The sequence below is a fragment of the Nannobrachium achirus genome (assembly GCF_963921795.1).
Source record: "Nannobrachium achirus genome assembly, chromosome: 6".
NCBI lineage: Eukaryota > Metazoa > Chordata > Actinopteri > Myctophiformes > Myctophidae > Nannobrachium > Nannobrachium achirus.
In genome coordinates, this window is record NC_137815.1 from 56,382,311 (window position 1) to 56,396,200 (window position 13,890).

The following is a 13,890-nucleotide window of genomic DNA, read 5'->3' on the forward strand; positions in this document are numbered from 1 at the left end:
AGAACAAATTTACACAACAAGAACGATAAAACATGACAAAGAGAGACTCATCCTGAATATCACTGAAGATTTTGTATGAAGATAAGATTTGTGAAGTGACAAGTGAAAGGCCAACAGATTTTTTTCCAGAACTCATTTATAATGACTTCAAGAAGAACTAAATGCAGGGGAAACAACAACGACGACAAGTCGACAACACATTTTGATGTGGTCGGAGACACTAACCAGACTCTACAGTCACTGCAAAATGACAGCTTGAGTGAAGTGAATATTTAATCTTATTTATATTGTCCTCCCTAATTTAATTCTTATGCCAATTATCCCCACGGGTATTAGTCCCTGTCATTGCCAACCTCTAGAGTTGGTGATGTGGGAGGGTGTAGACAACCACGTGCCGCTATTCTTAAAGAGGGAGCAACGGAGGAAAACACAATACTTCCCAATTCTGCCCACTGCTGAACAGGTGCCCTGACCAACCTGTAGGATATTCGTTACTACAGTGACAGAGATGTCCCCCCCTGCTGGGCTAGCTTCCCATCCATGTACAAGGCCAACTGAGTTTGTTGTAACACACAGCCATGCTGGGTGCACCATGGAGGAATCCATTTATTCTAGTCCAATTACCTTACTGCATTGAAAGATGATTTAGTTTTACATTTTCACATGTTTTGTATAACCCTCCTATCCTATCCCAGGCTTGCTGGGGAATGTTGAAGTGAAAAGTGGTTAGAAGTGGGCCCGGCGGGCCACTGTCTGACGGTATTGTCAAGAGCCGTTAGTGATGGAGGGGTGCTCAAATCGATAGAGTGCATGTGAAAATACTCTGTGAAACAAAACATGGCAACTTCAGTAGGAAACGAAACACCACACCAAAGCTGTGATTTATTTAGTGCAGTGCACATACCTTAGGCAATGTTATTTTAATAAATTTCTCTGAAATTTTTGCTGAGATGAAACAAGTTGAAAAATCTTAAAAACAGCTATTATGTTATAATAAATTATTATTGCAGTAAGATAATTTGACTATAATATATTGAAGTCTGGAATGCCTGAATGGAAGAAATTATTACTTGTGACTGTGGCCCATCACAAAAATCACCAATGACGAGATGCAAGCCCCCCTCCTGATGAGTAATTGGAGTGCACCACCATCACAATTCTTAAAGATGACTCTGTGGACAATGAACAAAGGATCTTATACCATCAATCGTCTCATCCCGGTTGCACAAAATGCACACCTAACACAATATATTTTGTCCATGACTAATTCCTGTTTACTGTGATGTGATTTGTCTGATGTCTTTCCAACGTTTCAAGTCTACTGTGTATTATCCGTCAATGTTTAAAAATAGATTTGTGTGTACTGTACTGTATGTGTCTTTGTGTCCATAATCCTGTCAAAGTTCCTAAGCTACCATGGTGCTTTTGTCAGGATTAATATTTTCCTGTCCTGTTTCCTCTCCTGCCGTCATGTTGTGTGTTAAGTCGACGTGTCTGATGGAGCTTATCCCGAAGAAAGAGGTATGCGAACGAAAAAACAAACAAACAAAAGAAACAACAATCATTTTACATCATTTTAAAATGCATGCTTCTTTGGTGGCTGAGCTGCATGAATGATGGATATGCTTTCCATCATTTTTGAAAGTGGTCATCTGGAATAGATGACTACACTTTCAGCTTCACAACAGAGGCATCTGTTTGTGACATTTTCAACAAAGTTGTAATTACAGCAGTGAAAGCTGTAAGCAGAGGACACAGTGGTCGATTTCTACAAAGCAATCACCCCTGTAGTTAAATGCCTCTGGATTGCAGTGTTCACGTTCTTTGTGATTATTCAGCTTGGTTCAGTTCAGTCTATTTGTCTTTGCTATGACTGACATGGCCACACCTGAAAAGCCAGCATTTGTAAGCTAAACTGACATGCTTGGTGTCATCTAAATTTTGACAGATATGCTATTGCCGCTAGTTCTTTAAATATTGTCTTAAGATTAATGTACTAGGGATGCCCCCTGAAAGTTGAAGATTTGAATCATCTGTCAGAGACCCCTTAGTTGACTGAAATTCTGTTGTGCAGTCACTTCTTTCTTCTTTTATTTCTCCCTTAGGCCTGGTAGCTCTGTTTGGATTAGCATAGGAGCTTTCTGGGACATCTTTTTTTTATGCTTTGGTGAAACGAGAGCTGTCGCCATCCTCTTGACATTCTAAGTTTGGCGTGTTGGCCCTTTCAAGTTAGGTGCTACATCTTTTGCGTTAGAAAGCTTAGTTGGCACTGCTCAGTAGCATCGCTCATACAGTATATATGGGCATGCTACTAACATATCCTTTGACTTTCCTTGTTTATTCACCTCACATGCGACAGAATTGCGCGACACACTCCTGCTGTTTTCTTTTTCAATCCCTATGGTCTCTTGCTATAGCCATAAGCCATTCAAGCTACACTAACACATGATCCACAAACTCTATTTTCAATTGATGTGGAGAAGAGAAGAGACAGGAGCACTGTGAGTGCGATTCTCTTGAGGCTTTTTCCTGCCTGAAATGTATTCTTTCTCCACCGAGAGCATCAACAACAAGATCCTCAAAGACCTTCTTTTCCTATGTTTGAATAAACAAAATGGACTGTAGGCTGCCTCCATACTGTAGATTAGAAGCTGTCTTTCAATGTGTCTGTATTTGATAAAGCCATGGACTAATGTGACACTCTTATATTTTTTTGTTACAATGTCTATAATGGGATATAACATTAAATAATCCTGAATCTAGAATCTTCCCTCAGACATCAATAAGTAAACCCCCTCTCCCCTCCAAGTTTCAATTCTCTTTACTTGCGCAAGCAGAGCGCGCAAGTACTGCTTTCAGTGCCATCTGTTTCCGGCTGTCTGTTTCCGGCCGACAGCACAAAGGCATATGGCCTTTAGCCCAATGAGGGAGCAGAATTTGTGGTGACGTCACCACCAACAAGTGCGACCTGATATAAATAACCCTCACTCTAGATGTGAGGTCACCAAGACGTCGCCACAAACGAACAAGTGTTATCAGTCACATACCCACATACCCAGCACCGACCTAAGTACTTGCACTCTCTGCTGGAGCACAAGTAGGACATATATGGCCACGAGTGAACAAGACGCAAGTTGGCACCTCGACAGAGTGCAGCCTAGTTAGTGGTAGAGTTTCTTTTAACTCAGTGGGTGGCCGAGATTCAACTCTGGGTGGCCAAATATAGTGAGTGGCCGACTGGCCGTCTGGCCAAGTTTCAAGGCAGTGAGTGCCTGCCTGTGAGTCTCAACTCTGGGGGGCCAAACATCCTCTTGTTGAGCAGCCACGTTTCAACTCATCATATACTGTAGCTACATTTCATTTTGCTATGCATCTTCAACTTTCTATTAATCTAGCTATAGTTTAAAGGACAACTTTGTTTTTTTACAACAAGGGTTCATATTTTAGATTGTAATTAAAGAAAATAAAAGATGAGTGTTAAAAAAAGTTTTTATTTACTCCTTTCTATCATTTTAATGATTTTGTTTTCAGTGGCTGGGGGCATGCATACAAGTGGCTAAATATGTCGTTTTACACACTATAAGACCATCCCCAAGATGCACCACAATCTTTCATGGGAAGATATGTCTTATGGGGGCTAGTAGTGTTACAGAAAATAGTAATAAAGAAATCACTGGCTTATTGTGTGTAAAAAGACATATTTAGCAACTTGTACGCATGCCCCAAACCACTTAAATCAAAATCGCTAAACTTGCTAAAACAATAGAAAGCAGTAAATGAGAACATTTGAACGCTCATCTTTTCTTTTCTCTAATTACAATCTAAAATGTGAACCCTTGTTGTAAAAAAACAAAGTTGTCCTTTAAACTAGGAGTTTGTAGCCATCTATCTCTAAGCAGGCAAGTTGTATAAGTGAGTTTTTCAGTCCTGATTATCCCCTCGATGGTTCAACAATAATATGATCAAATATAACAAAAGTATAACATTTATATCCAATGTTCCAGTTTTGATTCCTGGATATCCACTTCTAAAGTTCAAATCCTTCCTATACAATGTCCTAGACATGACACTATTATGCAGTACTCTCTCCTAAAAATAGCCACAAGGCCCTTCTTGTCTGTCAACTGTGATCAAACGGCTAAAAAGAAGCACTGACTGCAGTACCAGAAATATTATCATATTCTTGTCAAACTAATGTGAAAATTATTCTCCCTTTGCAGAAGTTGAGGCCTGTCTGTCATAACAGCTAGTTAGATAATCATTTGTAACAAATGTGGCTGAACTGTACTGAACTGCTTTAGGAGTGTATAAGACTGATATAATCAAAGAACTATGGTTATATCACTCTACCATACATCCTATAATATTCTTTGCCATGTAAAAGCGTATTTTACAAAAGGGTCCTGATCATTAGGATGGCAGTATAACAGGTAAAGTGCAGAAGAAACGGCCTGTGTGGTTTGTATATTGTAAGATCTACGTAGGAAAGTTATGTCTTGCGTGTGTCTTAGAGCTGTTGATGTATCCATAGACCCTGTACAAGTACAGAAAACCAGGTGCAGCAGGTGAAGTTTGATTATGAACTTTTAGATACAGATTCCTCTCAATGCGTTGTGGACCATATAGCAGTCAGCTTACTCCTTATAGGGGAGGCTGCCGATCTGGAGCCAACAGATATACAGCCTTGGCAGTTTTATGACCAGGCAGTTCCACCTGCACCCAGACCGAAATAACCCCATCAAAGTCCAAAGAGTATCAGCTTAGTGCAAAGTCAAAACCGGAAGATGATCAAGTCATGGACCTACAGATGATATACTGTACAACAAAAACTGTTTCTGATAACCCTGTGATTGTGGTGACTTTAATACATCACTTGAAAACAGTGATAAAAAAAAGAAAAAAAAAAGAAACAGTGATAAACTATAATAGGAAAATGCACATACCATTACTATAGTAGTACTTGACGATACAATTAAATTATACTATTTTGAATGCATCTACAAATGTTGAATGTATGAAATTTGTACCGAACATTGTTAAAAAACTATTTCTCACCTAAAATGTTATCAGAAATTATTTCCTGATAACACTGGTGTCAGGGGCAGCCTGGGCCATACAGTATCTGCTTGTGTTCCAGGTCAGTAGCCTCCACCTTCTCGCTTTAATAGCCTAGATTTTGAGGATTTAACCTGGTATTTTGTGTATGCACCCAAGTCTTGGAATCTTGACAGTGTACCAAGCCCTACAGTATAACAGACAGTAGTACAAAGGTTTTCAGTTGGCAGTCAGTTTTTTTTTTCCAGGATCATTGCAGTTTGTCGTGGTACTCTTGGATCAACAAGTTAATATATCTCGTCAGATAGTGTCTTCTAATAAGAGAGTCAAATTATTGGTTTCCAGTTCCTCAACAATGCATACCTGTATACTGTGAATACTAATAGTAGAGAGATATACTGTATATATATGCATGTGTGTGAGTGTTTGTGTGTGAAAATAGAAATAGCAGTAAAATATCTATCTGTCTGTCTGTCTGTCTGTCTGTCTGTCTGTCTGTCTGTGCAGCCAAGTGCGCACATGCATGCTTGTACAGTATGTGTGTGTGTGTACATTTACGTTTGAGTATATTTCATTATATGTGCAAATGTAAAGTGTTAGGTAGCTGTATGTGTGTAGGTCCTGTCTTAATACATGTGTCTGGTTGCTGTCCCGGAGCCTGCTTGTCCGGGTTTTGAGGCTGTGGTACTGCTTTCCAGATGGTAGCAGCTGAAGCAGTCCATGGGTGATTGTGGTCTTTGATAATCTTATGGTCTTTAATGATATCGGAGTATATATCCTGCAATCTTGACCGAAAGAATAAGGTCGAAATTAGTTCTCCCAGACGGGTGGCTGGCATCTCCCTTAGAGGCAGGGTGAGAAGTTCAGTCACCCGACATGGAGTAGAGCCGCTGCTTTTTCGCTTGGAAAGGAGCCAGCTTACTGTAAGTGGTTCAGGCAGCTAGTACGGATGCCTCCCGAGCGTCTCCCTAGGGAGGTCCTCGATGCACATCCCACTGGGAGCAGACCCGCTGGCAGACCAAGGACCAGATGGAGGGATTACATCTCCACACTAGCCTGGGAACACCTGGTCCCCCAGGAGGAAGTGATTTGAAGCTACTGACTCTCTCCACAGCAGACCCATGGATGTACACTGTAGATGAGGTCAAGCCTCCCTCCTTTATCCATGGTCAGCTCCTTGGTCTTGTCGACATTGAGCGATAGGTAGATTTCCTGGCACTGTGCCAGGTTGTCGATCACGTCTTGTGATCAGGTGATCAGATAGATGATACTGGTGATCAGGCCCATCATTGCTGTGGCATTGGAGACCTAAATCATCAAGTTCAGGCATGCTTGTAACAATAAATTAGTGCTCTTTTGGTATAGTTGTATTGAGGAGAGCAATGGGATTACTTCATGTCGATCAAGTAACCTGCTCCCTAAATGGAGAGTTGGTTTAACAAAATGATATTTAAAGGAGAACTGTCAGGGGTGTTGTTGTATGGGGAATAGTGAAACTGCCTACCCAGGCCCCCAGGTAGGTGTGCCATCAAAAGGCCTGGTCTTTGGTCTAAGCGTTTGCAAAATGTCTTTGTATCTTGAATACATTAATATAGTCATTCTGTCCCTCAAGTTCTATGCCCCCATTATTAAGATGCAAATGGTTTATACATGGTTTATAGTACCTCCATGTGCTAACTGACTGACTGCAGGATGGTGCATGCTAAATGACATGGCTTTCATGCTAATATGCCTTATCCGAGATTAAAGCAAGTCAGCATACCAAAAAATACAATCAAGTAAGGAATGAGAGAGAATGGGGGAAAACTATACAGTAAAGACAATGGAAAGGTGAACTTGTTAATAGTTTAAGACTGCTTTAAGCTAATACTATAGTTTGTCTGGTTGGCTAGATTGCTTGCAGTCTATGAGCAACTTGCTTGCTGATTTGCATAATGGTTAAAATTAAAGACAATGAAAAGTCTAGATCCCATGGCCCGGACGGATTGTCAGCCACACTGATTAGCTAATTGTCAGAAATATTATTATTATTATTTTAGCTAATATATCTATGACTATATACAGACTAGTTTGCCATTGGATTTATATACAGTTATATAAAACAAGCATTAAAGTTGGATTCAATTGCTACCTCTTCACTGATCTAACAGACATACTACTATTGTCTAACCTACAATGTCAGAGGTTGACCTCTGTCATTGCACAGTAGCTGCAGTATAGACCGATGACTCAGAGCAGCAACCATAACTGCGGTGTCAAGCGGCACTGCAGCTACATGTAACAATTATTCCCCTCAAAGTGTCTTATATGTATAATCTTCAATGTTATTTATATTCGTATCAATTTAAATAACATTCTTGTGACAGTCTGTCAGTATGTCTCATCTCCTTTCTCGTCTGTTATAGCGCCACCATGCGGCAATTTTTGCTAAACACATCTTTTTATATTATTCCTACAGATCTTGTCCAAACATCACGCAAATCGGTATCGGAGTATTTGTATAGTCATGTGATCAACACGGATCCGTCTCATTTTCCAGATACCATCATGAATGTCTAAGATTGGCTTCCAAAGTTTGCGGGATTGGTCTGCTTTGAACAAAAACAAAATGGCACCACAAAGCCTCATGGTGGTGCTATAAGAGGCTGATTCCAGTTTTTACTTATAACTGCACCGATCTGCGCGAAACTTTGCACGCACACTCCCTAAAGGCCTAGGGAAAACCTCTGCCCTGCATTTTTCACATATGCTCTTTATAGCGCCACCATGAGGCCACATTTTGTAAAACGATTTTTTTAATTGCTCCTTCAGATTCTGACCAAGAATCCTGTGGGCCCTATTTTACGTGTCTTAAGTACAGGTCTTAACTTAAGACCTGTTGGCGTGGCCAATGCTGTTTGGCCACTCAAAACAGACAAACAGCATTGCCCACGCCTTCAGGTCAGGTTAAGTCATAAGGCCTGGTACATCAGACACGCAAAATAGAACCCGCAAAATAGAACCCAGTATCTCTATAGTCAAATGATCAAGACAGGTCTGTCCGATACATTATATCGTATTCCCTCCTAATTGGCTAACACTAGCTTCCAAAGTTTGCAGGATTGATTAGTCCGTTTTGAACAAAATGCCTCATTCATGAGCACAGCGTCCGATTTCCGTGACATTTTGCAAGCACATTCCCATTTGGCCGAGGAACAAATGCCACCCTTTTCACATTGGCCTGTTATAGCGCCACCAGCTGGTTGAACTTAGCTAAACACACTTTTGGAACAAAATGCCTCAAATCAGGAATGTAGTGTATGATTGCTGTGAAAGGCCTAAGAAGACATGGCACCCTTTTCACATTGGCCTATTATAGCGCCACCAGGAGGCCACAATAACCTACCAACCTGGTGGAGACCTGTGCTCTGAGGAGCACTTTTTCTAGTTTTTAGTATTGTGTACATTGCTGTATTTCAGAGGTATTTTCTTTTACGTGGACTGATTTCCTTTTACACAATGCATTTTTTTAAGAGATGTACTGTGTGACTGTCCCCCTTATAGATTATATGATATGTTAACAATAACAGCTATTAATGAATAAATAATTTTGACTGTTTGCTATCGGTAATATACATATTTGGCATTTCTAATCATTGGAATGTTTTATATACATTTTCAGGCATCAGGAAGAAATCAAAAATGGCAGGTGTTATGATCACACAGTTTATAGAGGACATTCCAGAAGGAAAGTCCACTCCAGACTTCACCCGCAAACCCATTGGGTTGACCATTCAAGAGGGTAAGTCTCCAAATAAAAGGCCCAGAAGAAAAGGCTTGATTATGCCATAACACACATTTTACAAAGAACAGATGCTGTGCAGACTACTGTTCCAAGAACTGCAGTATCATATAGATCCTTTTTGACCATGGGAACAGTTCTGTACAGTTTCACTATGGCAAGAGATGTGTTTGGTGAGACAAAGCCTGACATTGTGTCTCATGTCAAAACTGTGACAGTTGGCAAATCTGAGGGAGTAACGTGCACTTATGAAGACCATATCATATTTGTCAAAAGCAAGCAATTTATATTTTCCACAGGTCATTTGCTAAAGAACGAAACTTAACTACATATGACTAGGGCTTTCACAATTATTACATACCGGTAATCGTCCAATCGCAATTATTTGACATAATCGCGATTATTTTTCATAATCGTCATAATTGTTTCCATGTTGAAAAATGTCCATATATTAGTAAAAAAAATAGTGGAAATAGCAGATCTACACGCTCACAACGCGCCGCGATGCGACGCGTTGTGAGCTTGTAGATCGGCTATTTCCACTATCAGTGTTATCAGTGTTATCTTTTTTAAGTATAAAGTTGTCAAATATGTCAGTAATCTCTTTGTATATTTAGGTCATGTGGCATATCTACCATGTGCAACTTCAAAGCCTAAAAGCCAAACAGAAATGTAATTGTCAACGACAAAAACACAATTAAATCGCTAATCGCAATTATTTGAGTGACAATTAATCGTCATGTAAAATGTCATAATCGTGACAGCCCTACATATGACAGCAGTGACGAGGCATGTGATCAGAGGGGGAGCAGGTGAAATGCCACCCTAGCTGAAGATATGTTTCACCTTCCACACTCCCCACAGGTGGGAAATGTAGAATGACACAATTTACGAGGCTGATGACCTTCTTTTCCTCACCCATGAACATACTTATTTGAACTTTCTTAACCGGGAAGTAACGCGTTAGCATGTTGACGTGACACTTTAAACTGGAGCCATGGGTAAGAAATATAATACAATGCATCATACATGCTTAAAGGGATCCCTGGCTAATACGACAAATATGCCTTAATACATTATAATTGTCCTCTATAACTACAATGTAAAAATAAAAACACCTCAATTATTTTATTTCTTCTAGAAATAGCTAATCTTTCACTCAATAGGGGAAATGCCTGTCGCAAGTTGATGATGTCATAAATGTCATGTGTGATCTATCCCTATGGAATTGATGGCATGCATGTGCAAATAAAAACAAACATAATAATTCCTATGGTTAATATGAGCGTCAAATCAATATTTCAAATGTGTTTGTGTTTCTTTTTTGCACATGCATTCCATAGGGATAGATCACACATGACAACTTGCGACATGCATTTCCCCCATTGAGTGAAAGATTAGCTATTTCTAGAAGAAATACAATAATTGAGGTGTTTTTAATTTTACACTGTAGTTATAGAGGACAATTATAATGTATTAAGGCATATTTGTCGTATTAGCCAGGGATCCTTTTAACATCCACATTTTATTTACACACAAAATAAAATAACCTTCACAACAAATATTACTAGAAGTCGTTCCCTTTATTTATATTACCAAAATATTTCAGATGGAATCCATGTAGGCCTTCTGTATGTCATCATTACTGGAAATGTGGTAATGGAAGATTAGTTTGTCACTAATATAATGCTTTTATCTCAGGTAAATGTGGTGTATTTAAAGCCAAAATAAGTGGCGATCCAGCTCCCACTGTTACCTGGGCCAGAGCAAACGAAGAAATAGTCTTTCACCCTAACTTGTGCGTGGCAAAGTATGCTGTGGAAACTCAAGAATATACACTTGAGGTAAGTCTTAAAGGTTGGAAATTATGACATTTTGTAAACATACTAAGCTTTAAACGGTTTCTATCGGCATTACATTCGTCATTGTATTTGTTCAAAGTTACCAAGCATTGCCGTTGAGGATGCAGATACCTACAAATGTTTTGCAACAAATGAATATGGACGGGCAGTTTGCACAGTCCAGTTGAATGTTATTCAAGGTAGGAAATACATTATAATTTATTATCTTGACTTTCTGATATTAGTCTTGGTGTACATTATAGAACCGTAATCTTTGTTTACAGTTGGATTCCATAAGCAGAGGGAACTTCAGAAGGGACAAGAAGGTAAAATTGTTTTCATTATATGTTTATTAGTCAAAATAATACCTACAAAATTTAAATGTTTTTATGGTAGCAGACCAATTACTTAAAGTGATTGCCCTAGACTCCATAGCCTAGAGTATTGCTATATGACTAACTGTGTGGTCTGCTGTCAAAACTGTGTTATTAAATCAAGAAGCTATAAGGGCAGGGTATTCACTTCCTCTAACAGATTTCTTTCTTTCTTTTTTTTCTTTCCTTTTTTCAATTCCCCAGAGCCCATAGAGTACAAAACTCTTTTGAAAAAGCGGTAAGGGAAACATTAACAGAACAGAAGAAGTCAAGTCTAATCGTTTTTTCCTTCTGTGTACTTATGTACTTTACGAGTAAGTACTGTATGCATTATAAAACATGTATCCTACTGCAGTAATCAGTGGTGTAAAGTAACTACACACCTTTACTCAAGTACTGCACTTGAGTACAATTTTGAGGTACTGTTACTTTACTGGAGTATTTCCAATTTTCTGTCCTTTTCCTCCTACTCCACTACATCTTCTACATCAACTACAGTACAAATATTGTACTTTTACTCCACTACAATTATTTGAACACTTTAGTTACTATTTACTTTGCAGATATCAATTATTATAATATAAAACATGTACATTAACCACTTCAGCCCTATTTTATACATAGGCTTTTTGAAAATAGCCGATCTACAAGCTCACAACACGCCGCAACGCGTTGTGAGCTTGTAGATTTGCTATTTTCGTAACATTTTAGTACTTTTACTTTTGGTACTTTAAGTATATTTTGATGACAATACTTTTGTAATTTTACTCAAGTAACATTTGAACACAGGCCTTTTACTTGTAAAGAGCATTTCTACATTGCAGTATTGATACTTTTACTTAAAGGAGTAGTTAACCCACAACATTTGTTTTCCTATTGATTACTCACGCCATGGAGTCTTGAGTTCAATAATATTCTTTTGTATTTGTCGCAGACGCATTCCTAAAACAATAATTTGATTACTAGAAATACTGTTCCAATGAAACAGTGTGGGCTCGCTTGTGAATATACTCTGCAGCGTGCTGCATGTGTCATGTGAAGCTCAACCAATACTCCAGCTAACACCACTCCCAGACTTTTTGGCTAACGGTACACGATATGCGGCGTAAATAATGACAAAACCATAGTGTTTTCGCCTTTGAACTTTCTGCGGCGGAACTCACTATATAAATAACGAGGATAACAAAGTGTTCTCGCCTTTCAGGCGAGCCCACAATAATAAATGTAATGTAATGATTCCGGATGGAGACCCAAATGCATTTGGGTCTCCATCCGGAATCAATGGGACTACAAAGAATCTCCTCAAATGATTGGCTTAGGAATTAACTCAAGTCTCCATGGTGTGAGTAATCAATAGGAAAGAAAATTTGGGGGTGACCTACTCCTTAAAGTAAAACATTTGAGTATACTTTTTCCACCTCTGCCAGTAATGATGACGGCACACGTGATGCAAAGCCAATGCAGGATAATGAAAAGGTCTGGGAGATCCTGCTTAGCGCCGACAAGAAAGACTATGAAAGCATCTGTATGGAATATGGTGTCACAGACTTCCGTGGCATGCTGAAGAAACTTCAGGAAATGAAAAGGGAGAGAGAGGAGGAAGTGGCACAGGTATGTATAGCTAGTCTCTGAACGTCGCAAATAAATGAATGGTTGCGAAATAATTTACAGTTATTTAGGTCTAGTTTGCTTTGTAGGTGTGGAAGTACTTTGAACATACTGACTTACAAGTGTGTGTGTGTGTGTGTGTGTGTGTGTGTGTGTGTGTGTGTGTGTGTGTGTGTGTGAGAAATGTATTTTTTTTCTGTATGCTCCTCCTGTAGTTTATTTCACATATCAGCACACTGAAACCTATTGCGGTCAATGATGACGACTGTGCAACAATTGAGATCGACATGGATCTTAAGGACCCCAGTAGCCGAATCTTTCTCTATAAGGTAAGGTTCCTCCCCCCCCCCCCCCCCCCCCCCTCTCTCTCTCCCTCTCTCTCTACTATATATATATATATATATATTAGGGGTGCAACAATACATGTATTGATATCGAACCGTTCAATACGAGGGTGTAACGAACCGAATGACCCTCTACCGAACAATAAAATACAATACCATTCCACATCCACAATCCCCCTGAACCCCCTAGGGGTCCGCAGAGCCCACTTAGAGAACCACTACCCTAGAGGTTGGGTACCGTATTGTTCAAAGTTGAAACAAAAAAATACGTAGTTAGAAAAATACATTTATAAATCAAGGACATTCCTGTTTATTTTTTGTATCGAAAAAGTAACGAACCGTGACACCAAAATATCGAACCGAATTTTGTAAACCGTTGCACCCTTTATATATATATATATATATATATATATATATATATATATAATCATATTTATTATGTTGGTAATGTTTGCATTCATTCCAGATTGGGATTTAAATGTCATTGTGAATTCTGCAGGACGGTGTCATGGTTCCACTTAGCGCAGATGATGATGGTGAAGAGGGCAGGAAGCATGGCTTGAAAAGAATTGGTAATAAGTATGTGTTCAGCATCAAAAAGCTCGGTGCAGAGGACGCAGGACTCTACTCGGTTGATGTTGAGGGCGTCAATGTGTTCTCCACAGATTTTAAAGGTGAGTTACTGAATAGCTTTCATCACTGATTAACAGTTATTTATGTTAATCACTACTTCGAGTAGGCTGGCTATTGATTATTAAAACAATATTATTTGCTATTCTACTGCATGGGACATTTGGCCCTGACCAGGTCCGCGGTTTGCGACAGTCTTGTTGTAAAATATATCGTAAATGTAACTGAAAAATGTGAAGACTTTGTTGAAAATGTGG

The 13,890-nt window shown here is 39.2% G+C and overlaps 1 protein-coding gene across 1 annotated transcript in view; it reads left to right on the forward strand.

The window, feature by feature from the left end:
- Positions 1-8,736: 8,736 nt before the first annotated feature.
- LOC308287181 (immunoglobulin-like and fibronectin type III domain-containing protein 1) overlaps positions 8,737-13,890 on the forward strand; it is a gene marked incomplete at both ends in the record, with an annotated part of 20,962 nt that continues 15,808 nt past the window's right edge. Inside the window, 7 exons of the mRNA XM_080728299.1 lie at positions 8,737-8,836; positions 10,538-10,680; positions 10,778-10,877; positions 11,256-11,289; positions 12,479-12,662; positions 12,875-12,988; positions 13,503-13,677. Coding sequence (XP_080584425.1) covers positions 8,737-8,836; positions 10,538-10,680; positions 10,778-10,877; positions 11,256-11,289; positions 12,479-12,662; positions 12,875-12,988; positions 13,503-13,677 — 850 coding nt within the window. The remainder of the gene's footprint in view (positions 8,837-10,537; positions 10,681-10,777; positions 10,878-11,255; positions 11,290-12,478; positions 12,663-12,874; positions 12,989-13,502; positions 13,678-13,890) is intronic.